At 44.0% G+C, this 27,478-nt stretch overlaps 1 protein-coding gene across 4 annotated transcripts in view; it reads left to right on the top strand.

The window, feature by feature from the left end:
• The window catches only part of TNR (tenascin R), a 2,098,594-nt gene that overhangs the window by 1,920,999 nt on the left and 150,117 nt on the right, over positions 1-27,478 (top strand). For all 4 annotated transcript variants that reach the window (XM_069641143.1, XM_069641142.1, XM_069641141.1 and 1 more), the window contains 2 exons: positions 11,684-11,827; positions 12,626-12,745. In XM_069641143.1, the coding sequence (XP_069497244.1) occupies positions 11,684-11,827; positions 12,626-12,745 (264 nt within the window). The remainder of the gene's footprint in view (positions 1-11,683; positions 11,828-12,625; positions 12,746-27,478) is intronic.

The raw sequence follows: 27,478 nt of genomic DNA, 5'->3' as shown, positions 1-27,478 counted from the left end.
TCCCTGTCCCCTGGGCCCCATAGTGCCTAACACAGCAATCACTCTATTATTCACACGAGCACCCATCACCATATGATGACTCATAACACAAGCATACAGGCATCCATACACATATTTAAATAAAAAAACACCCCGCTTCAGGCTGCTCTGTCCGTATGTGCGAGGAGGTGCAGGAGCTCCCCCTTGCACAGACAGACATGCAGTGCCCCAGCCACCATTTCCAATGAGCTAAGCAAGGCTGGCGGGGAGTGCTCAGTGTTTCACTGCGCTGGCTCCTTGGCTCCTCCATAATGGGTGAGGGGGCCACTGGGTGGACGCACCCTCGCCCATTATGGATGAGGCACCAGGCTCAGACTGGTCTACAGGGCAAAAGGGCAAGGCCTGTACTAAAAGTGCAAAATGCTAGTGTGGCCAGTCAAAATGGGCCACTTTTATTGGCCAATGTGGGCCAGTTTGATGAGTAACTTCACTATGCAGCTAGTAGTTTTGACCATTTGTGCTGAATAAATATTCTTTAAATATCACAATTTGCTTACATTTTAACAAAAACACCCCTTTGGGTACTATTCAAACAGTCTGTGACTAAAGGAATGAATATCAATTTGCAACTGCGGGCCACTTTTTCATTGGTGCCTGAGAAAGTGTTATGCTCAGTCCTACCATGTGAGCCACCTGTGCTCATTTCCTCCGATCTAAAAAAACAGAAGAAAAAAAAATACATATTTTTTTTTACACATTTCATGCCCTGCTCTCGCGCCCCCTGGTGATGCGGCCGTGCCCCCTCTGGTAGGCATGCCCCACAGTTTGAAGACCTCTGTCCTAGACCCAAGACAGACCACAACAGCATGAGCACGTGTCTCTATGCAAGAAATGTAGCAGAAAAGAGATCCAAGTGTTTTCGCCGCCAGCTGTTTACACGTTGCCTTTTAAACGTGGTGTTTTCGCTGCTGGCGTAATTTCTTTTTAGTGTGGAAGCCCTGCCCTAACACTCATTTCAACTCACTGCTAACACCTCACTCTGCCACCTACCACTCCCCAACCACCTACACCAAGCACACAAAACAGATATATGTATTTTTAAAAAAAACTTGTGAAAACGGTGGAGAGAAAACATCAGGCTTAAAAGGTAAACGTGTAAATAGTTGGTGGCGAAAACACGGCACAAAAGAGTTGAAGACACAGGCGGAGTTGCTCCCTCCAGGCAGTCCTCACAGAGGACATTGTTTTTTCATGTTTCCACAGATAGTCACTTTAGAGATAATAAAAGAGTGCATTAGGGAAAAGTACATGATTGGATTAATAACTTCTGTATCATTAACAACATTCTTATTGTCAATAAATCTCAGACAATATTTATTTTATTACAAGACTTGATGATTTGAAAGTGTTTGCAAGCTTACCTATTTTATTAATGTCTCCTCGCCAACAAAACCTGAAACAACATGCCCTCCTCCAGGCATGTTGACCAGCAATACTTATGTTTTGGCAACTGTACCGGATCCTCTAATCTAGGTTTTGACTCCATCTCTGTCTGTTATGCGCTGATAATGGCTAAAGTTGAGACCTGGGCCCTTCACTACAGGACTCTCAATTCTAGACCCGGACAAAATGCAATCTCGTAGCCTACAGTACGTATAACTCACATCACTAGTGTGGACACAGGCCGCAGGCACAGCCAAGCATCCATGCATGATAGAGCATCTCTACGGATAAGCACATCGGCCTAGTTTCACACATAGCTGTCCAGACTAACACCTGACGTACCCCTGCCACTAGCATACAGCGACCACCTCCCGAAAGGAATGCGGTATAGCTGGCTTCACATAGACTATCCTCAACAACAGCAATCTATCTCCAAGCCTCAAGAGCACCCACCCACGTGTCTGACCTCTACTGGGCTGCCTAGTCGAGCCTTGCCAGCCACCTAAGTCTTAGAACGGCAACATCTACACACGCATCTAAGCTAATTTCCCTAGAATCTCCAACCACATTGACTACAGTCACCAAAGGCGTTCCAACCAAGGAAAAAGCGCATTGAGGCCACACAAGTGGGAAAAGAGCTCTATATAAATAACAAATACAATACAATACAATACAATACAATTCAACCCTGTGTGTGCCAGGTGTACCTACTCTAGTTTTGTGTCATGAAATCCACAAAATCCCAGCAGCCTTCTTACGGGTCCTTGCTCTATGTCTAGTCAACAAGGTCTACAATACGTATATATGTTGACATAGGCAATTTACACTTGGCAGCTGGCAGCATGCATCTTACAAATACATGACAAAACCTAATATACAGTTTAATTTTAAAATTTGGAAATGTATGTTTTGCAATGTTCTAAACGTACATAATCCAGTAGATATCAGGCAATGTCTATGGGCCCCACAAAATAGGATCCTGAGGAGGATAATAGAGCACCCAATCGTGGCGGTATTCTGGACACTCTGGAAGGAAGACGGAGATATGAGGCGGCTCACATCATGGGCCTCCCCCTTAAGTTGCATATGGACTCCTCCCATCAGGAATCTTGTTCAAGATCCCAACAGATTCCAGGGCTGGTACGAAGCAGAGGTCGAGAGGGCAGGACAGCTATGGGTGGTGGGAGACTTTATGTCTCGTGACCGGCTTGAGGCCTTGTTGAATACAGGAATCCTGTCAGTGTTCCTCTCTGCCAGGTTAGGGGGGTGATGGCAGACCCGAGGTGGGGTAGGAACCTCCAGTGGGAAATGACACTCTTTGAAAGACTCCTCTTGACCAGGAAAGGCTCGACATGCCTCGTCTCCTCCCTCTACAGAGAAGTGTTACTGGCTGAACCAGGTGGGCCTATAAGAGTCCACAGCCAATGGGGAAGGGACTTAGGGTTCCAGATCCCAGACAATGTATGGTCTCTGATGTGCAGGAAGTCCTACCAATCCTCAATAAATCCCCATTCAATACGAAGCCCAGGCTTTCAGGTTCTGCTATAGGTGGCACTGCCAACCGGCTGGACTGTCCAAAATGTTCCCTGGTGTTAACCCAAGATGTTAGAGACGGTGTCAAAGGGTTGGAGACTACTGGCACATATGGTGAGGATGAGAACACATGCAGAGGTTCTGGCAAGAGGTCCTAGCATGGATCAAGGATCTAGATGAGATTAAAAGGGACACCTCGCCACTGTCTGTCCTCTTCGAGGTCGGGGAAGGAGATGATGAGGCATATTATTTGAGTCATATAATGCACTCCCCACTATTGGCCGCTAGAGGCTGTGTAGCTCAATATTGGAAGAGGCTGCAGACACCCACAAATAGGGAATGGTTGCTCAAAGTGTGTGACATCCATGGCATGGAAAGGCTCACACACATGCCGGATGAATAAAGGGGAAAACATAGAAGAAACACGGTTGCCATTCCTAATGAAACATCAGGCTTAAGACAGGTTAACGAGTACCCGCAATGAAATAACGTGGTTCCATAAACAGACACACCTGAGTCAGCAGGTTAGTTACTGTGGGTTTATTCTGCAAGATAGTTAACAGAAACAACGGCACGTCCCTTAGCACCAGCTTACACTCTCCAACTGTCCCACTTGGAACCAAGTTCAGATAACAACACTGACACTCCATACTGCCATCACAGCACAGTGTGCACTCCACACTGACATCACCACATTCAGAGAGCCAGTGATGTCACCCACAAGCCAGACATACATTACAACACTTCTCCCTCCTTACACTCCTGAAAAACATAAAAGGATTTGCAGCACTTCGTACATTCCTACACCCACACACACAGGTCCTACAAATATGTGTGGCCATCACGTACCTGCACCAACAACACCATAACCCAAATGGACACCCAACCCAAACACTAGTGTCCACCTGGAGCATTGCTCACAACCCAAAACAAACACCAATGACCACCTAACATAGACTGCCCAACAACTTCCAATAGCACACTAAGAATGGCTGAGCTACAATAATAAACCCTACGCGGCACCCCGCGAATCTACACCCTAACCTAACCGTTCCAAGGAATACATTCAACTCCATCTATACCCTAACCTAACTGTGCCAACAAATACATTCAACTCCGCTCCATTCCCAACAACGACAACCAACAAGAGGAACCCACTTAAATGAAATAAGGGCTAATCACCCCCTCTCAACCTGGACTGGAAACACTCGATAACCATAAACAACAAAATACGCACTGCCGCCTGTTTCAAGCTACCCCTTGAAACCTAGAGCCTGCCACGCCCCAGCGTTCCACAAAAGTCATATACACTAACCACCAAACCCTTCCATGCACCAACATCCTTCCACCCTGGTCTGCACCCCAGGGCACCAGGGCTGCCACCCCCGAGCACTACCCCAGCTCACATAAGAGCAGCAACAAGCACACACCCTGAAATCAGTCCATAACTGCTCTCACACAGGAAACACAACATACCCGAACACCAACTGAACACAAATTCAAACTTCACAGCGCCAAACCATATGCCCCTGAATCATAACACCACGAGACCCCTAGTCCCAGCCAACTGCACAACCGCAGTACACCACACATCTTGGAACCCCAAGTCCCGCCACAACCACCTTAATGGCACACAACACACCACGACACGGAACGCCAGTTCCCTGCCAACTGCCACCGCAGTCACCGGCCAACTACCACGGCAGTACACCTCCAAATGCAGTACACGTCCAAACTGCAGTACACCTCCAAACTGCAACTATAGTCCTCCACCCTGACATCACGGGACCCCTAGCCCCAGCCAGACTGCGAAAACAGTAAAAACCACCACCAAAAATATGGGAAACCTAATGCGGGCCAGGCTGCCATAGCAGTCACGACCAACACATCATACGGGACCCCCTTTGCTGGATAGACTGCTATTACTGTAAACTACACCACGCGCACATGGAACCCCTGGTCCCAGCCACCCTGACAACAAGGGAATGTCATCTAACACCAAAAATATATAAAGCCAAATACAGGACCTGGCCGGAATCCCACAGGCCAGAGACGCACATGAAACCCACCCGGCATTCCGCGCCCCACTTCCCCCAAACACAACAACTGCAACACTGTAAATGCGCAAACCACACAACCCCCGACATGAAGACACAGCAAATGTATGCAAAAATGCTGATACAGTATCTATTCACTACAAGAATCTCCTGCAAATAATGTTTGATTTCACTGGACGACGTATTCTTTTCGCTGCACCGACTTGCGTATGACGGCAATAAAAGGCTTGGGCACAACAAATGAAAAACCCAAACCCTCGAGTCCGAGGCTGCATACAAAATGTGCATAGTTTTACACTCGCGAGTCCCGGTTCCAGCAAAAATGTGAACACCAAACCCCCACGTGTCCTGTGCAACCGCTCCCAGATCCACTGTACGTACACTACACATCGACGCCAAGTCCTAAGGAAATTTACTCTGGAGCCCTCAGTAGAAACCCCACCTTCACAAAAAGACAAGTTATATAGAACCAGAAACAACATTGCTTTCTGTTACAAGGTCACAACATAGACACACGCACCCAAACCGTCCTGAGACACCAATAACAGACCTAACTCACCAGGCCAAAACATGCACACGCGAGACCACACGACCGGCCATGAACACCGACAGACAATATTCCATTAGAACAGGAACGTTGTCCTCCCCACATAGGGCCCCCAACAGTCAAAACCCAAATCCGACTGCGCCCCTACAACAGTGCTGCTGCATTCACACCAATCCCGGCAAACTCCTTCCTCTGCCACTCCAAACAAACAACACGTTGTCCTTGAAAGCCACTGCACCCCACTCTAATAAAGGAAGTCCACAGAGTCCACAGCACCACTCAGTGTCACATCCGCGACTCCAAGACGCACCATTGCTGGGGTCCATTTCTTCTGCTCTTCCCCAGTCCACGCTCTGACTACGGAGGAACAGCCCGTTGCTGCCCCGGATCCTGGGACAGCTTGGCTTCCTTCTGGCAATAGAAATCCAACGTCACTCTGTTGTCGCCATGTTTTTTAGCAAAGCTGAATATTGCACCCTGTGGTTGCCTTAATTTAGCGTCTGCCTTGTTGAAGTGGTGCTCCCACGTTAGTTTGTTATCAATAGTTAGACCCAAGTATTCATAAGAAGTCACTGGTGGGCCTCATTACACGGACGGCGGTGGACCAAGGTGCTATCAGCACCTTGGTCCATGCCGGTAAAATACCGGCACCGCCTTGGAGGAAAGGGGAATTACCGCCCTATTCCAAGGTTGGTTGGGCGGTAATTACCCCTTCCCCCATTGCCCTTCCCCATTCCCATTTTTGCCCCATAGGGCATAATGGGAATGGGGAAGGTGCTAATTACGGCACCGCAAATTGCGGTACCGTAATTAGCTCCCTGGTCCCTTTGCGGGTTGGTTTTTAATGCCTGCAAAAAGCAGGCGTTAAAGTCTCCAACCCGCAAAGGGGCCTCGTAGTAAGGCGGTAAGGGTTAACGGTCACCGGTACCATTAACGGTGACCGTTAACCCTTACTGCCGTCCGTGCAATGAGGCCCAGTAGTGTCTAATTGTTGCATGCTGATCCACCATGTGACCTTACGTGTGGGCTTATTCCTGTTTGCACTAACTATCATGGTCTTGCTCTTAATTGCATTGATGCGAATACCATTAAGTGCTGAATAAGACCTCAATGTATTCAATAAGCATTGTAATCCTCTTGAAGTGCTGTCAAAAAGGATCATGTCATTGGAATATCCAAGCCATTGCACACGTATGTTACCTAATCTAGTTGGAAAGCATTGCAGGACTGTTGTTTTTCAGGTAAATCTGCAGAATATAGATCGGATAACATAGATGCAAGGATGCAACCTTGCTTAAGTCCGACATTTGTCCCGGAAACACCCAAAAAGACTGAGGTCAAAAAGATAGAGTACCAAAAGTCTGATCCCATTTGTTTGCATAGGTATATGCGGGGGTGGGGGGGAGGTAAAGTTAATAACACATGTAAAGGTGTAAGGTTGGGGCTCTCCCCCCACATATGTATGCGAACCAATGGGGAAAACGAAAAAAACGAATTCAGATTTATGGTACTCAGGCTTTTTTCCTTGGTCTTTTAACACTGATCCCATTTGTGGTGATGTGGTCAGTGGTCTCACCTGCACCTGATAGTCTGACTTTCACTCTAGTGTCAGTGTAGAGAGATATGATCACGCTTAGGAGACCTGGTGGAATACCCCAGTTGTGAAGCTTACACCAGAGAAGCTCATGTCATACAGTGGCAAAGGCCATACGGAAATCTATAAAGGCAGTGTAGATATTTTGGCCCCTAACAGGCCAAGAAGATTCATAAAGTTTAACCAAGGTCCAAATGTTAGTGTGTGAAATCCTTTTCGAAACTCTGTTTGATTCATGGGTATTACGTGTTTTTCAGTGGCCAATTTATCTAACTCTGAGAGTATTATTACTCTGGCAAACATTTTTGCAGGGGCATCCAACATCGCAAGGATCCTTTAATGTTTAGCCTCCTTGCGGGGTCCCTTTTTGTATAGGGGACAATAAGGCTTTCTCTCTAGTAGGAGGTATCAGACCAGTATGACTAATGGCACTAAATAAGATAAAAGGGTGTGAGCCAACCAGGTTGGGTTTAGCTTTATAAGAGCATTGCAAATCCCAGCTGTGCCGGGAGCCAGGGAGTTTTTAAAAGATCTGATGATTTTGACCAAATCTGTGGGGAGTAAAGTCCCATTTAGTTTGGCCTAACCCAAATTCAGGGACCATGGCTACTTGTGTTGCCTATAGAGGCCTTAATGTGATTTCCCCAGTCTTCCTTAGACACACTAGCTAGTGATAGCCGCAGGCCTAAAGGGGGTCTGGCTAGCTACCAGAAGAGCTTTGTGTTATTATCTCTTAATGCCATAGTCAGTGCTTGCAATAGTTCAATCCTCAATGCTTTATGGTAAGTCCTTATCCATTTAGGCTGTTCCTTCTTTTCGCTCTAACTGCACATGCTAATGATTATTTATCCTTCAATACTAGATGTTAGCCTACGAAGTTTGTGTCTAAAACTTCTTTTAGCTTCTCATATGTTTATGACAAACTTGTGTTTAGTGTGACTTGGGACCATGCTTGTGCAATTAGGTGCAGGCCTATTTGGAGTCAGTAGCTTAGTGATGTTAACAATCACTTCAGCATACTCAATTAAGATATAATTGGCCAGAGACGACCCACAAGCATGATCTAAATCCGCAGAATTTTGCATCTGTAAACAATCATTAGCAGGCTTGATGACAAGGGGATTTGAGGAGATAAGGAATTGTTCAAACAAACTCCAACTTTTCTGTTACATAAGCACTTAGTTTGAATTTCAGTGAATTTGCTATTGGCCATATGGAGATTTGTAGGATTCCATCTAATTCTATTTTTGCCAATGCTCATTTCCACCTATCCGATTGAATCACATAAGAATTGGGACAGCGGGACGCCCACCACAGCAAATAAAGTGTAGTGGTCACTTTCTTCTCTCTGTACAATGAGCATATCCAGGTCCTTAAGAAAGAGCGGTTCAGAGTCAAATATGTAATCAATACTAGTAGCACTCTTGCCAAAGACTCTTGTATAATTTCCAGGATGATCGTGCTCACAGCGACCATTCAGCATGCATATGCCTAGTGACCCAAGAAGATTTGCCCAAGCGACACTGCATGTGTGATAGTGATAGGTCGTTTGCATTAATTCAGCATCAAAAATGTCTTGGTGGAGGTGTTCAGTATTTTTGGCATTAAAATCTCCCATTATCAATATGTGAGATCTATTCGAATAGTATTGAATTAAGTTCTGAACTATGTATGTTAAAGTGGCCACAACAGTCCCAAATAGACCCAGAGAAATCAGAATCAGTCCAAACCAGACTCAAAAATCCAGTAGACACAGTGCAAGGCAAAATCCACCTTTATTGTCATGAACCCAAAGCTGAGACAGCATACACCCATCAAATGTTGTTACTCTTGACATGTTAATACAAAACATTTGCTTAAGTATTTCAAGCGCATCATCAATGATGTTATATCATAGTCACAGTTTACAAAACCTCAGGGAGCGGGAATAGGTTAATGGGGTTGTCTACATATAGGTTCCATAGGGGTTAAATATTTCATTGGGTCACTAATATCTGATGGCTCCACCTGGAACTACCCCTGTATTGATAAAGTGAAGAATACATCATTTCTACGAGAAGTGGTTGGTTTGCATACTACTTTTTGCGGCCTGTCACTTGGCGTTCAGATAGGTTGGCTCCTTTCTAACCAGCCTTGGAAACTTGACAGGTCGTCAAGATATGAGCCAGACATGGTGTCGGGGGAGAGAAACCCATGTACTGTCCTTTGTTAAATTAAAAGTTATCCCTCACTCCTAGGTCATGAAACCAGGCATTCAATGTGTACTTTGCCTTGTATAGCATTTAACATCTATGTGTGTTTTTATGGTGTACTGAAGGCGTCCTACTTATGTTGGCTCCTTATGAATGGTCAGTGTTCTCTAGTTCTGGATGATGTGCTTGGAGACCATGTATGAAACTGAAATGTTCTTCTATTTATTGGCTTTTTAGCTAATATTATCGTATGTGTCATGTTTTCTCTATTGCCACCACGGACACTCTTGAGTTACTCTTCATAGAGTCTTTTAGCTTACTGTGTTACTGCACTTGGCTAACAAAGATGTTGTGTTCTTATAAACCTTTAATCTGGGCACAGAGAATGGACCAGAACACGACAGAGCAGAGCTCCAGCAAAATGCATCTTGCTGTCCTGTCCCCAGACCCAGGGGCTTGCCCACACATTTGGGCTATAACAAGCAGTCATCTTTCAGAAGACTCTGCAGCACCACCAAGTCCTCTGAAAGCAGTCTGCTCAATGTAGCATGAGCTGTTTGTGCATGTGACAGCTGAGCTTCAGAACAAGAAGTATCTGTTCTGAAGTAAAGTTATCACATGCATGAGCAACCCACATTTTAACAGACACTTTCAGTAGACTCAGCATGAGCAACTGAGTACAGAAACATCGTAAGCCTCATATACTTGTCATGGCTGTTCAGACTCATATACATGTCCTGAAATGTAAAGACATTTTTTTTTCTTAGGCTGTGTAGTGTGACCAATTAAAACTGCAGAGCCCAGCTTCCAATATTCACTCAAAAGGCTTTCTTACTGAATCACAATAAGACATGTTTCATATAAAAAATTCTGGACATATGTATTTTCCCATAATGCTCTTTACTTTTATGCAAATTGAAGGGATTGGGTTCTATGAAGAGATACTGGGCCTCATTACGACCCAGGCGTTAAGGGATTGACGGCACCGTAAAAGGCTGCGGCGCCGTTAACCCCTTAACGTCTTACTACGAGTTCCCTTTGCGGCTCCCGACCTTAACGGCTGGTCTGGAACAGCCGTTAAAGTAGGGACCCGCAAAGGGACCTTGATGGCAATTACAGTACCGCAATTTGCGGTACCGTAATTGCCGCCTTCCCCATTCCCATTGAGCCCTATGGGGCAAAAATGGGAATGGGGAAGGGCCATAGAGAAAGGGGGAATTACCACCCCGCCTAACTTGGAATGGGGTGGTAATTCCCCCTTTTTCCATGGCGGACTCCGGCATGGACCATGGTGCTAATAGCACCATGGTTTAGCGCCAAAGTCCTAATGAGGCCCACTGTATTGCATGACCTGGCCTGGGACCACACCCCTCGGCCAACCCCCTCCTCCCCAGTGCCCCACCCATCCAAGGATGAGTGGGGTCCCCCAGTAAACTATTCCCAGTTCCAGCACTACATCTGGGAGAATACTCCATGCTCCTTTGGAATTGTTAACTTGTGCCTTCGTTCTGCAGTTCCCATGCTCCATTATTTCACTCTACCCTTGGCACAAGTTGCCGGGTACTGTCTGAGCTCTGCACAGATCTGTATTTCTGTGAATACAGCTCTTTGAGTTTTCCCCAAGATGTTAGGCCTTTGCTCAATCAAAAGCATGCTGTGGCTTCGATGTTTAAGAAGATGGCTGCCCAGTTACACTCTTGTTTCCTTGTTAGTGAGCTATATTCACGTCTCGTTCCTGTTGCATTTACCTTATACATCGATCATGTTAGTGTTCTTCATGTCTGTGGATCCTATGTTAATATTCTTCATGTATAAATACATATTTTACCAAGTGTACATGTTCTTCATGTGGAGTGCATGTTTGCTTTGTCTCTCATGCATGTGCTTGTTACTGTTACATCATTTGCTTGAATGCCTTTGTCATCTTCAGGCTAGATGTCTCCATTTCCTGCTGTACCTGCCTGGAATAAGGGCGGTACGGTTGCCTCAGTGAGTAACGTTTCTCACCTGTGCGGTATTGGACCGGTGGAGGGGTAGAAGGTATGAATGACATGTTCATGTGCCTCCCAACATGTGCTCAACCTAGAATTCGGGCACTTCCCAGGTGGATCATAAATATTAATAATCAATCGGGAAAGAGAGGTTTCATCCCTTTATCTCATGTAACCCAGAATTGGTTGATAATGTTTTCTGACTTATGTACCATATCCACGCTCTCTTTGCATTGTTTTGCTTTCCTTTCCTGTCTTATTGCAATCTGCAATTGATGTCTAATTCCTAACATTCCTTGCAATTGGAATAGGTACAGTAACAAGGTTTTTTTTTAAACTCTGGCCAGGACGAGTGGACAGTACGCTCATTGGGAATGATGCAACAGAATACACACTGAGTAGCCTGCAGCCAGCCACTGAGTACGACATCAACATAAATAGTATGCGTGGCCGAGAAGAGAGTGAACACGTGTCCATCGTCATCCAGACAGGTAAGGAGGGGATGCCATGAAGGATGCGTGGGACAGAATACGGCATTGAGAGAGAGGGAGTGAAACATGAAACCATCACCATTCAGGATCCCTGGCATTGTGTTGGTGTAGATTAAGGTACACCCAAGGATCATGCCAGGGTGATATTTCAAAGCTTTGCCAGAAGGAGGAGTCATTTCTAATCTCATACTAATTGTTTGGGTCAGTTTTGGGGCAGTAGGAAAATGTCCCCTTCATTCTGGTCATTGGGTCACAGGTGAAACAGTGGGAAGATTGTCCTTTTCCCCAATGCTTGGTCATTGGGTCACCGTTAACATAGAAGGAATATTGTCCTCCAACAGAATGTTGAGCCATTGGCTCAGTAGTGCCTCAGCGGGCAGTGCCCTCTAATTTAATGGCAAGTCTTTGAATCAGTGTTATCTCGCAGTGTAGAGAGCCTCTAACAATATGCTGGGAGAGTTTGGAAAAAGTATCACTTATGCCAGTCGGGGACACCAAGTATTGGAGAAATTCACAATATGGTATTCGGTCACTTTTGATCATTTAATGGTATAGTTGTATTTGTAATTCTTTAAGGGAATATCTGTCTAGGTGCTGGCGTGGATGCCTTTCACCATTTAAGCACATTTTGTTTATGTTCTGAATGCATCTAAATCAGGTTCCTTTAAGCTTAATGGAAGAATATTCTTCGTGTGTGTTCTACATGTTTCCTTCTTTCTGTGTGTTATCCACTGACTCAATGGCTTCTTCACCCTTCACACATTCTTTTGCCCGCCTGTTCATCTTCTTGTATTCCAGCTATGGATAGCCCCGCAGGTCTGAGTGCTACAAATATCACTCCAACTGAAGCTGTTCTACGATGGACCCCACCTGAGTCTGATGTGGAGAACTACGTCATTGTGCTGACGCATTACCCAGGTGAGATGTCAAAATTATACATGTTGTTCATGGCTTCCATGCATGTGTACAAGGCTCGTGCGGTAGAAGAATAGCTTTTAACACAAATTGGTTGAGTAACCTTGTAAGTTTCTCGCGGTCTCACCGGTTGTAGGTCAAATGATCGAATCTAAAGGGTTGACAGGTCAAATGGTCGACACCAAAAGGTCGACAGGTCAAATGATTGAATTTTTGTTTTTGTTTTTTCACATTTTTTTTTTTTTGGGGGGGGTCCCCCAACCCCCTTTTTATTGCTAAAAACCACTTTTTTTCCCTAAACGAAAACCTAAAAAAATATATACAACTAAAAAAAAATTTGATCATTTGACCTGTCGACCAAATTGTGTCGACCTTTTGACTGTCGACCCTTTGTCTGTCGACCATTTGACTAGACAGCGGTCTCACCACCCTTGAGAGACATGATGGCTCTTTGCATTAGGGGCGTGCTGCACTGTGACAGTCGAGGAATTGCATTCAATAAAGATCATGTTTACGCATGGGTGCATTACACCCGAAGGTGCTCTTGCTTAGGTCGGGTGCGGGCCCCGGTACTCATATGCATTTTTCTTCACACAGCAGGAAGTTTGAGATGATACAGGGTATAAGATAAGTTGCAATGCTCATTTTCAACACAACTGACTACTTACAATGACTCTTTATGCTGCTCTTCATTCATTGAAATGTGTCCCCGATACAATTAATACATCATCTTGACATCTAATGTAGCATATATTAGTATTTGGACTGTTAGTCTACAATCACATTCTTTATTACTAAAATATACCTTCACATGTTAGGCTATTGTGAGGCGGCACTGGCCCTTTAAGACTTAGAGCCAAAGTGTAAGGGAAGGATCACGTGGGCAGAGGGAGGAAGGAGAAAATGAGTGTAACAGGGAATAGAAAGAAAGAAGAAAGGATGTATAAATACCCTCCATTCTAGTGTGATGTCCCACTTATTCAAGCCACCCATTTCAACTTGTGACGAGCTGAAATGGCCTGTGCTGCACCATGCTGCCCGATCCCTGTGTCTGTGTCCACGACGGTGCGCTGAGGAGAGCGCCTGGTGGGGCTAGAGCAGAGCATGCCTGTGGCTGCCCGGCCCCTATATGAAAAACCCCAATAAAACAAAAAGGAACAGCGTGCATGCTGTGCCAATCGGCTTTCAAGAAGAGGGCATACGCAGCATGCGCCGCCCAGATCCTATGAAGAGAGCGTCCACTACGGCAGCAACAATTCACATCTCTTGAAGCCAGACAAATCCTGCCACACTTCACATACCACTCCTACATCATGCTTATTCTACTAGTGGCGCCCTGGCAAGTCCTGCTAATCCTACCTGCTCATACTGATCCTGACACTCCTGATACCTCTACTAAATACTACCTGCTAGTTGATATTTCCTGCTGATGGCATCCTGGCAAAAGCTGACAGTATAGCCAATCATGGGTGCCGTACACACTGCGTGAACACCCGGCGTTACCAACTCATGACGGTGACTAACACTGCTTACCTGATGGGTCGCACCATGGAAGATATTGAAGCAGGACCCCAGGTACTTCCAAAATCAGCATATGGGCTGCATTCCTTAGAAAGCCCCAGCCTTTCCAGCTACAGCCACAACATGATAAAGGGCCCCAATGGGTGAAGTGACTAGAAGACTTCACAAACTTTATCAGGGCTCTGGGTGATGGCAAAAAAACAGCCATCACTGACATTTTAACAAACCTAGCAGGGAAGGACGTTAAAGCAATTATAAACTAATTCTGGAGGATGAAAGCACGACCCATGAGACCATCATTGAAGCACTCAACAAGAAACTGATAATACAACCAAACAGAGACTGTGAGAGATATGTATTCAATCAGTGCTCCCAACTTCCACATTAAATCATTGATGGATTAGTCACAAGACTTCCACAAAAAATGGTCCACTTCCAATTATCAAATTTCTCTGATGAAGAAGCCATCCACCTCAGAATCAAAGAAGGATGGACCTCGCCCACCTTCCAGAAACAGCTACTAAAAAGACCTCTACCCCTTGATGATATTAGCGAGCTAGCACAAGTATATGAAAGAGTAGACGTGCAGGCAACCTCCATGGAATCCCTGATGAAGCTCGAGAAACAAGACACAGTTGCAGCAATCGAGTCATCCAGAGTCCCTGATAAGCCTCAGACGATGCCTCCAACCACATTGAGAGTGCTCAACTGTCTATATAATCCGCAGGCCCGACCGCCCACCAGATCAATGAAATGTGTTACAGGTGTGAGCCTGCCCAGCCATCAATCAACAGTGTGCCAACTGTGGCAGAGAACATTTCAGACATTCTGCAGGTAAGGCAGGCAGTTCTCTGTCATGAGATTGTTGAAGATGGCTAAGTGGAGACCCTCAACTAAGACTCCCCAAAACACCCCACGGAGGGCCCCTCATCCCACATCGCAAGGCCCACACAGGTTTGTACAGGTGATCAAAGAGGTTTCAAATTACGACAATGATCAGTATGACGGATCATACGTATCATAGCTGGGATATGCAGATCAACATGAAGGCCCACCTGTCATATCCGGAATATAAAAGACATGCCGCAATACCTATACACAGAATACACTGACTAGTACATCAACTTGATGCATGAAGATCCAGAAGCTGAAGAAGCACTGAGGATCTCACTTGATGTGGGAGGCGTTGCCCACTGTTTTTTCAGTGACACTGGAGCCACAGGTAACATCACGGGCAAACAGGAATTCCTCCAGACAGCCCATAGTAGCATCTTATCCAGGTCCACTGTCAGAATATTCCAATGTGGTGCCAATACACCATTACCGTCCATAGGACAATTTCAATGCACACCAATACACTGAGGGCTGTCAACTATCACCACCATTCATGTGCTGAGGACCCCCACGAGAGGATGGTGCTTACTCAGGTATAGAACAGCCAAAGAAGAGGGGCCTCGATGATATCCGCTATCAGATGTTGAATGTTGGACAATGTATTGTAAGGACAACGGGAGATGTTCAGGCGGTATCCAGGGTGGCAATTGCCCCCATTTTGAAACAATCAAAATGGTCAACATTTCCGAACCTATTTCATGGACTAATAAAGCTGAAGGGAACTGTTGTGAAGCTCCACATCGAAGAATCCAAGCACCCAGTCCTTCAGCACCCTAGGAGAGTAGGGTTCCATCTTCAACAAGCTGTGTCTCTGAAACCCCACCAACTGCTGGAAAATGATAGAAATGTGAGTTTAGGGCCCTTTAGTAATGTCCAAAAACCGAACCAACTCAGGAAGATGGCAAATTACTGTTTTATTATCAATTATCTAAAACAGGGAGTTACAATAGACATCAATGGACGTTCGCTCGATTTATCTCAGCAATCTTTTCACAAAACGTAGACTTTATACTAAAAATACATCAGAGGTGATGTCATACTACGTGGAAAATAATGAAAAACCTACTAGGGATTGTGACAGGCTTAAGGAGAACATCTAAGTATACATTGCATAGGACCTAGGATTATGATTGACAGCCCACTGTCAGGTGGACAATATATGCCTGCCTCTAAAACATGAAATCTTCACAACCATTAAGTACATGGTTTTCAATTGGTCTTCAAACTGTAAGGTCCTTCATTATACAGACCTCTACAATTGGTTGGCATGCTTGTGCCATGTCTGGAACATTCGGTTCACTTAGCAGCACACAAGCCCAGACCCAGGTGCAAGGAGCTGGGCCTGACCCTATCTCCCCACCCAATTAGCCCAACATCTCTCATCGCCCATGACTTCTGCCATCAGGACTGTCTTTGAAGTTGGCCTTGCAAAGTATCCTTGTCTCTGGGAATACATGGGAGTGCAGATACTCACTATCGTTGTTCTAGGACTCCAAGTTCAACTTTATTTTCATCTGTGGCTCACGTAACAGGAGACCATGATTTGGTCCATTTTGCAGGTTTTAAATGTATTAAATGAATAAAACTTGCCACTCTTGGTATTCTTTCTTTGCACCATAACAAGAAATGATTCATCCTTCACATTCACTCCTTTCAATATTAGATAGCTGCTCTTGGCTGCTTCAATATCTAATCCAGGCCAAACAGCCTCGCCATTCACCTCCACAATTTCAGTGTATTCTTGCTCCAACACAATTCTCTCTTTCTTCCTCATGGGTCCTGCCTTTCTAAAACTCATGATACTGATGTTCAGCTTCTATACAGTGGTGGCTGCGCCTGCATTCTGTTCACTACATATAGCCAACTTCTATGATGCCTTAGTCTACCTTGCATTTCAGCGTCTGTACAATTATTGAATGGTTGATTCTCTGCAGCACCTCGTGCGCGTATAATCTTCTTTTTCATATTAAAGAGTTCACTTGATTCTTTACTTCGTCATTAGGTTCTGTAGAGTTCATAAATCATTTTCAGCCAGTATCTCGGGACGTCGCACATGTCTCTTGTGATGTCACTAGCTTCTCTCTTTTTCATATTCCTTCAGGGAGTTCCTCTCTCAGATAGTCGTCTCTTCAGGAATACATTCGATAAGCTTGTCTCAATGGGTATCTTCTTTCAAATATATGCTACGGTATTGGCACTACTGCTGGTGTCAAACATGGCACAATCTCAGGATTCCAAAATATGGGAGGTAGAGGGCGGGATTTCCTGCAGAGGTATGTAACTACTCCTCTACATTGCCCCCACTGGTCGAGTCCTCAACAACCTCCTCAATCATTTCCACATCCTGATATTTTCTCTTGAAAAAGTGTTTCTTTGGTGTCCATATCTTCATCACCCCCCTCAGGGTGCCAGCTGATTTAAGGTGTTCATGTAAACTCCAGGTCATGTAGTTACATTGTCCATTCTGATTACAATAGACTCATCGTCCCACATACTTCTTATGATTCTTCAGATACCGGAACTTGTTCCTTCAGGTGCTACGATTCTAACCTCTATATATTTTCTGACAGCTTCATCAGTCAGCTCCTTGGGTTTAGGTCCAGATTTGACATTGACCATGATCTTCATTCCTACCACCTTGTTTGGCATTTTCTTGCATTGGGAAATTGCTATCCTGATTAAACAGAATCCAAACATCACCAGCATTAATATAACTCCAAGGATCTTAAATGTATTTGCCAACCACTGCGGAATCCATGAGAACAGGTAGGTAAACCAACTGTCATCTTCAATGTCATCTGTCTCATCTTCCATCTTGTTATGCAGGTCTGTCAACAACGTTATAGCATCTGTCAAGATCCCATTTTCTTCAACACGAGAAGGTACGAATGTGAAACATGATTGCCTGATTTTGGCGCAAACTCCTCCTTCCATTGCCGTAATCATATCAAGGACATATCTATTCTGGAGGGTAATCAGTCGTATGGCCCTTAGCTCTCCCTTGATAGTGTTGAATCCCGATATGGTAGCATTGATTGTCTGCAGAAGCTCCCATCTGGTGATCTGTAGCCACTTGGCATGTTCTACTGTTTGGATCCCAGGCATGAAAATAGTCGCAAATATTGTGGGAGTCTTACTGAACAACCTGTGTTCCTCAGGAATGGAGTCATATGCTATTATCGATTTGGCTGAGAAATAATTCTCTCTTCTTTTTAGAGGGAGAAGTTCAAGCAATCTTCTTTTTCTTAAATGGGCATCTACTTTTGGACATTCACCAATGGGCCTGATTCATCTTCTACTCATGTCAGTAGTCTAGCGTGTTTAGCTCATGACTTTAAACACCCATCAGTCAACCTTTGCACTTCTTGTACGTATTCTGTCTTCAGCAGATGCACTGCACAGGAAATCATTCCTTCTTCCCATCCCTTCTTGGACATCACTCGTCCATGGATCAAAAATTCTGTTTGTTCACAACATCCAGGTGATCCAGCTTGTTCTGTCACATCAGGGCAGTTCATCCTCTTAATCTCTTCAATGATTACCTCATCCTGTCCTGCAGCAGGATGCACAAGCATCTTGCTCTTCCATCCAGGTTCCTTTTCCATTTGTATGGTCTCGATGTAGTCATCCTGGTATGGAAATGACCATTTTGATATCCACCACAAGGTTGCCCAGCTTCCTTGGAATTGGCCTCAAGTTGTATATGTTGCAAGAGGACTGAGGAATCTTACATTGTGCTCTGGAACCTCTCTGTCCATGGAAGTTCATACTGTATTCATGGCATAGGGGATGAGAGAGCAGGCGTAGCAACCCTCCTTAGATGCTTTCTCCCCCACTTTTCTCATGTGCTGGTACGACATGTTATTCCCAAAGTGTGCTGTGTTATCTAGATATGTATTTATCCCTTCACTATCTTCCTCTGCAACTTTCTTGTGTCTCCCAAAGTCTGTATAGTAATCATGGAGTAAATCAAACACAGTTTTCATAGTAGTGAGAACCATAGGGGCTTCTCCTTCAGCGGAAGTACCAATATGATAGAGACTGTGAAATGTGAGGAATAGAAAGACAAAGAGAACAATCATGCAAGCCTATATTATGTATAAGAACATAGGCATTCATCTCTCTTGCCATCCTACTACTCGTTGCACTTGTTCATCTTCTAGAACCGTACAACTCTCTTCATTAATAATTTTTAATACAATCATCACATTTCTTTATGTTTGTAATTGTAAAATCTGTTCAATTATACCAATAAGGAGTCTTATTATCACTGGGCCATGTTTAGGATCTTGTAAAAAAAGATTGAATATTAAGATCTCTTCTAACAAGAGCAGGGTAAGATCAAAGTATGAATACAAAGCAACTAGCAAAAGACGATGAACGTCACTATCGGCAGGTACCATATGTTTGATCACTTAAAACAAATATTCTCCACAAAATGAGTCTGAATACGGATTTTGTTTCCAATTTCTGATCAAGATCTGACATTTAGGTGTATCTTTGATACATTATTTTCTGTTTCAATATGTATTTCTAAAAGTTCATTTCACAATTCCTGGAATTCTCTGCAAGTCTTTTCACTCTCTGCTAAAATATCTATAAGGAGTGTCCATTGAATTCCAGTCCAATATAAAATCTGTATTAATCATTCGTTGTTTTGTCATTCTTCTTCTTTGTCATAGATCGGGTCTGAACACACTGAAATTCTTCTTCTTGTCTTGCGTCTGGATCGGCAATGGTAGGAGGTTAGGTCTTTCCTTTATAGATCTTCATATCGCCCATTTATAGCCAAGCTCTTCTTCCCTGTACTCTAATCACAGAAGGGGACACTTCTTCAGTGATTAAAGGGCCATGAAAGCGTGCCTCATGCCACTTTCTGATGACCTTTCTAATTAGGACTAGATCCCCAACATATAACTTAGGTGATGGTAAAAGTTCACTTGGATTGGTTGTCAAATTATCTTCTTCTGTGTTCCATGGCACTTGACTTGATCTGAAATGAAAGCAATACTAGAGGTCATACATGTCAAATGATCATGCATCTCATCACCTAAAGTTTTAGCTACGCTCTGGGCATCACTTCTACTCCTAGAAAGAGGTATAAGGGGCATTCTAATTCGACGCCCTGTAACTAGCTCATGAGGGGTGAGGTGGTGGTCTGATCCTGGCTGATCCCGAAGGGCATATAAGGCTAGGGGTAGGCAATAGAGCCATCCCTTTTTCAAAGTCTATTTAATCTTGTCAATTCTTTCTTCGAGGAGGCTGTTGAGTCTCTCACATATCCCATTCACTTGCGGGTGAAAAGCAGAAGAAAACTTGTGCTTTATGCTCAATAGAAGCCCTAGCTTTTCAAATACTTCATTGACAAAATGTGCCCCGTTGTCGAATCTCAGCACCTCACACACACCCCACCTCGGGAATACCTCATGCACTAAAAATGTCACTGCGCAATTGGCATCTGGGTGTGTACATGGACCAGCTTCCGTGGGGATAAAGAACACCCCCTTCATGTCCATAATCATTTTCTTCCTGTAGTACGCTTCCTTAAATCTCTATTAATTGGGTTATCAACAGTTTATTAAACCCCTCTTGCACTAGCATTGTTGTAACTACTTTTTCTTTAATACTCTCGTGTCAAAACTCGAAATTTCTGGAGAATATACAACCCTTTTCACTTCTTCATCTGTGGCTTCATTCCCGCAAGAGATACAATCTGTTCACTTAGTATGTGCTGTGCATTTAACGACTGCTATGGCCACTGTGCATTTTAGTACCTTAATGAGCCTATCCAATAAGGATTCATGCTCCACTGGAGAGCCTTTTGCGTGGAGATAGCCCCTCCTTTTCCAACATGACAATCCTGCATGTATGGTTGACGTCATGTAGGTGGAGTCACTGTACACCATCACTTCCTGCCCTTCATGTTTCTCAAGTGCGACAATAAGCACTACTAATTCTGCTGCTTGCGCTGAAAAGTGAGATGGTAGCCTTGCACTGGCTACTACTTCAAATGCTCTATTTAACCTGTGTCTTAGTACTGCAGCGACTGAATGCCTTTCCCAACTAGTTTGAAATTTTTTCAAAGAACCATCAATAAAGGTAATCTCCCCTCCCGCTAAACCATTCACTTTCACATGGGGTATATCATCATAAACTTCCACATAATTATCACCGTCATGTACATGATTGGCTTCCTCTACTGGCTCAGCTATAAATGTGGCAGTTTTCACTATTTTACATCTTACAATTCTAATCGCTGGGTTAGAATAATTACTTCATAAACTGACGCTCTTTGGGATGTCAATGTGCCCTTGGGTTTCTCTAAAATTGCAACTAGAGCATGCTCCATGAAGAGGGTCATAGAGCAGCCCACAACATTACTTATAGACTTCTCAACAAAGATTGTTCGCAAGGGAAGTGTCCTCTCATAACTGGGTCTAAAATTCCACTGTAATACGCCAAAGGTTTGTACCCAAATGTGGTTCTCTGTGTAAGTACTGCTGTCATGACTGTCCCATTTGTGTGCAAAAATAAATAAAACTCCTCAGCATAATTGGGAATTCCTAAAACAGGAGCTGTACAAATTGCTTTTTTCAACTCTTCAAACCCTTCCTCTATTTCTTTAGTCTATTCTAGTTTTGTTTTACCTACTTGTGCTTTCTTTAATGCTTGCACAAGTGGTCTTGTGTATGTGCTATAATGAAACACCCAGGCTCTAACATAGTTACATAAACTGTTGCACCTGTTTCACTGTGTTCGGTTTTGAGGTTTTCATATCACCTCAGCTCTTTCAGGTGTCACTTTCTTTTCTTCATGTGAAATCAACTGACCTATATATAACACCTCTTCTTGTCAGTATTGTAGCTTCTCCTTGTCTACTTTATATCCCTTGACTGCTAGAATAGTCATCCATTGAACAGAGTTTTTTCTGCATTCATCTTCTGTGGTACTACAAATCAAGATGTCATCTACGTATTGCATCACTGCACTTTTGAGATCAATATTGCCTAAATCCATCTGTAGGACTCTGTTAAAGATCGATGGGGACTCACAGTACCCCTGAGGCAGCCTAGTATGTTTCACTCTTTTTTGGCGAAACATAAATGAAGTCAAGTCTTGTGAGTCCTTGTGCATCAGGATAGAGAAAAACACATTTTTCAAATCAATCACTGTCAAATATCGAGCTTCCACCAGGATACTGCACAATATTGTCACCGGATTAGGAACTAAAGGAAACCCAGCATCTACAATCTGGTTAATCGATCTCATATCCTGGATAAATCTCCACAATCCCGCTTTCGATTTCCTAATCGGATACACTGCGGTATTACACACTGATTCTGATGGCACCAGAATCCCCTGATTCATCAGCGCTGAAATAGTCTGGAATATACCCTCATCAGCTTCTCGAGACAAGGGGTACTGTTTTGCTCGAAGTAAAATCGCTCCTGGCTTAAGCTTTATTTTAACCTCTTCTATCTCCTTCAATAAACCTATGTCATAAGGGCCTGTGGTCCATAAGTCACTTAGCACCTTTTCCAAATCTACCTGAAAAAATGCTGATTGTTGCCACATTATCGCTATTCGCTGTGGGACTTCCCTTTTCTCTATTCTTATCCAGTATTTAATGCTCATGAAGACCACTGCTTCATCATCAGTTCGGTCTTCCCCGAACATGTCATCATCAGTTATGTCAGTCAATCTGTACCCTTCCTCAAGCGCTATCACTGTTCTCTATGGTCTACCCTCATTGTCTACTCCTTCGAGCATTGCCATTTGCCTTCGTACTATGGCTGCTTCCAATTCTATAGGAATAGTCTGTCCACCTTCCTCATCCATAGATATTTGTGGTCTAAACAGAAACTTATCAGGTATTCTCACAATCTTTCCCACCAGGCCAGGCAGCCATGTCAACAAAATGCTCACTCCACATAAAAAAAATCTCTGGATCTACTGGAACGTCTCGAATCACCAATTGCCCTATGAACGCCAGTAGGAACTCTCCTACATTTAAATAGTGTATTCCTTGAGTGGTGCACACAATTCCTTGATCAGTAAATTCAATTGTCCTGTTAAGTTTCATCATTAAATCTCTTCCCAAAATATTAACCAGTGTCTGTCATGAATATAACAAGGAAACAGACATGTCACATTCTCCTATGGAGACTGGTAATTGATCAGTAAAAGGAACTCAACTTGTAGCTCCAGAGAACCCTTGAGCATTCATGGCAATACCTGACATTGGATATTTTCCCTCTCGTATACACAATAAAGTTGTTCCAGTGTCTACAAGAAAAGAAAAGGATTTGCCTCCTATCGTCACATCGACTCCCTGTTCTTCTTGGCGGTCTGGCATCACCGATAGTACTGAACACATCAAATCACCCTGTGAGCTGTCATATTGTGGATATAACCCCATATCCACCTTGATCCATTGGGCGCAGATTATTTGCATGCAATGTACCCATTGCCTCCTGCATTCCCAATCCTTCTCCGCTTGTTAATATCAGCCCTTCTATGGCAAATTTGGACAGTTTTATCTGAACTAATTTGGCTTCCTCTATTTTCATATTCTCATCTTTCTTCTTGTTCTACTCTTGTAATAACCAACAATGGTGTACTATCATCAGCTGTATTTCAGCCCATGGCTTCACTTCCATCCCTACTTGTTTTTTCATCTGCCTCTGTACTGACTCAGGCAACCCATGACATAAAATGTGGGAAAGTAATGCCACTTTTTTTTCCCACAGCTTGCGGGTTTCATGTTGCCATTTCTTCTGAATATCCTGAATGTAAGCCATAGGGTCTTCATCTTCCTTCATCTTAAATGTCATAATTGCACCCATATCTCATGTGTCAGGATACTGTACCCTGAGTTCCCATCAAATATCTGCTCTACAATTATTAAACGGTGCACCATCATGTGCTGTATTTTGTGCAGTTACACTGGAATATCCCACTCTCCTCCATATGTCATCAGCCCTTTCTCCAAAGATAGCTGCCAGGAGACCTTTTAAGGCCCCTACCACCAGAGTATTTCCTCCTGTCATTTTACCTAATTCATATATCCATTTCCCAGCACCCGAGGTCAAACTAGGGAGCTTGCATCTTAAGTTATCCTTGTCCATCTGTGGCCATGGAATGTATTGCAGTCTTGCTCCCCCTTTTTCTAAGAAGGGAAACTGCGTAAACCCCATCCCATAGTTGGATCCCACTATTAGTATATCCATGGCAGGGATAATTGTCCCTGTCTGTCTCCTTGTGGGTAATGACCTTAACTTGTTCACATATTGTGGCGACTCTCCCTACTCACTATGTGTTCATCCTCGGGGACGCTCACGATATGCTATGGGATTTGGCATTCTATCTTTAGGTTGTTCCAGATCCGACCATCTCACTTCATTATCCATTTGCAGACTTTCTTCAGGGGCACACGCGCTCCCTCCTTCTGCCCCAAAACCAGACTCTCTTTCCTCATCTGACATCTCTAGTCCCCAAATAGTGTGACTATCATCCCTTTCACCTTTATCTAAATTCAGCCTGCTCAAAGACAATGCTCGATGTTCATCACTGAACAAGTTTCATTCCTCACTTTGTGATGGAAGTACTGGGGATCAATCACCATTCCCTAGAGTTCCATATTCGCTACTTCACCTTAACTGTTGATAGACCTTATTGATCCTTTCTCCAATGCTTTCCGCATCAAATCTTTCTTCTTCTAGCGATACTCTAGATACTGCTGGCATTACTTCCTTTATCAGAAGAATCTCTCCCGCTCTGTCCCACTCTATTTCTGTGCTCAGCCTCATTTGTTCTCAACGATTGAGACTGGCATCAAGACCTCACTGTCTCCTTTTCCATTTGATTTCTTTATCTTCTTCTCTTCGCTTTCTCGCATCCCTTCTAATTCTTTCTTCCTCTTACCTTTGTTCTTCCCCTCTACTTACTCCTTCCCTTCTCTCCTCTTCTTCTCTTCAGCTCTGTAATCTTTTGTCTCTTAATCTGTGTGCTTCTTCCTCCTCTTTCTTTCTTTCCTTTCTATCCCTTTCTTCTATGGCTCTCTTTCTATTGTCATGTTTTCTTTGTTCTTCTGCTCGTTCTTCTTTTTTTCTTGCTCCTGCTGATATATCTGCTCTTGTCGCTCCCTGCTTTTCCTTTTCTGCTCATCTTCTTTCAATCTCTTCTCTTGTTCTTTATCCCTTCTTTCTTGTTCGTCATTATCTTCTCTTTGCCTAACTTCCTTGATACTCCTCCCATCTATCTTAAGTGACATCTGTCCTCCCATCCATTCGTTTTGCATGAGCCTTATCCTTCTCTCCTTTCCATCTCTTAATCTCCCTGTCCATCTCTGTCGACCATTTTGACCGCTCACTCTTGTCTTCCTTGTCTTGTATGATCTTATAAATCTCTTACTTTCTCTTATGCTCCTCCGAACTATTGTCACTACTGTAAGAAGGGGGTTCATATATTGGATTACTATACCCTGGTGCTGCTTTTAATTCCTTTAGAGGATACACTCCTATTTATTCTGTAACAAGACCCTTTGCTTCAGGTGGGGTGAGAGGAGCTGAGGGCTCAATGCCTTCCTCCTTATGCTGATTAAACTGCTTTTGACAATGATCCCCCTTGTGGCCATGGCATGAACATTTTATCTGCCGTGCCTTTTACCCATTCTGCACTATACAGTTTGACCTTGGGCATATGCTTTGGCAGTGTCTTGCACAGGTGCATGAGAGGAGTATCCCCCATAATGATAGGTCTCAATTGACTGTTGATACTTACCGGACTGTTAAATAAACTTTATACCTTGGTATAAATCATTACTTTTCAACGTTTTTTAAAACAACAAATATGAGCAAGCATCATCAATTGCTGCTCAAGCCTCAAATTTCAATAGCCTATCTATTCTCTTGCTTCACATATCTATTCTCTTGATTGGTGCCAATCGTTTTGCTTTGCTCAATCACTGTTGCTCTTCAACTTTTTCAATTTTTCACAATCTCTATCGCTCTTTGATATTTTTACTCCACAAACAACATTCAGACTAGTCAAACATTACACATTTATAAACACCGTGATCACCTTATCTCTCACCTTTATTTATTCCCTATACAGGATTTGAGACATCACCTTATGTAATCCTGATTGCGCGATTTATATTTCACTCTACCCTCACTGGGATTTGCGATGTTTCCTTCTGACTCCATTGAACCAGGGCTTCTAGACGCTAACTCTTCTTCACAATATTTCCTGTTCCTCACAAATTATTACAATCCCGTCCCCGTATATGCCATTCCCCTTAGTCTACTCACCATTCATTAATCGACTCAAGGGGCCTCATTACGAGGTGGGCTGAATGGGTTTAATGGCACCAGTAATGGTGCCGGTGCAGGTAAACCCTTTCCGCCCTATTATGAGGTTCCCTTGCGGGACCCGCTCAGAACGTCTGGTCAGACCAGACGTCCTTTGCGGGTCCCACAAGGGGACCAGGGAGCTAATAACGGGCCCGTTAATAACGGGTCCGTTATTAGCTCCATCCCCATTCCCATTGAGCCCTATGGGGGCTCAATGGGAATGGGGATGGGTTTTTTGAATGAGGAATTACCGGGTCCTCCAAGGTTGGAATGACCCGGTAATTCCTCATTCACGGAAACCGGACCCGAGTTTGGAGGCAGCCATGGTGCTTAAAGCACCATGGCTGCCTCCAAACTCGTAATGCGGCCCAAGGCCTTCGGTTTTGACTCCTCCTTCAATCTGACCACTTTGCCTTCCATCCGCACAGTGCCCATGGAAACCGGGCAGGGATTTCATCAAAGGGGGACCTGCCCACCATCTTGGTTCTTCTTGCAAGTTTATTTCTATCATCTGCTCTCCACAGGAAACCCTCCGATCATCCAGCTAATGCAGGAGGATGCAGATCTTCTGGAGACAAACTGGTTTGGATCTTTAAACCATCCACACTGCTACCACGTGAACTTAGGGTCCTTTAGTGATGTGCATGCACTGGATGGGTTCACAGAATAACCCAGAGTCCTACATTTGATAAGATTGAGGGTCCTATCCCTTGGATATCTCCCCTGGTAGTTTTATCCAAGGAAGAGGGCGGGGGCGGAATCGCCTGTGCAGTGACATGATGGTTGCTAACACTGCAAGACAACAATAAAGACACCTGGGACGAAACATAGAAGACATTTTTGTCCAGCTCAATAGGGCCATGGGGTTCTCCATGCTTGACTTAACCCAAGGATTTCATCAACTACAGTTGCACCCGACATCGATGACATAACGATTTTCCCCACTCATAATGGAGTGTTTCGCTAT

Source organism: Ambystoma mexicanum, chromosome 1q (genome assembly GCF_040938575.1).
Source record: "Ambystoma mexicanum isolate Mex_15411 chromosome 1q, UKY_AmexF1_1, whole genome shotgun sequence".
Lineage (NCBI taxonomy): Eukaryota > Metazoa > Chordata > Amphibia > Caudata > Ambystomatidae > Ambystoma > Ambystoma mexicanum.
The sequence above is the reverse complement of the archived record's forward strand: the minus strand, read 5'-3'. Positions and strand labels throughout refer to the sequence as shown.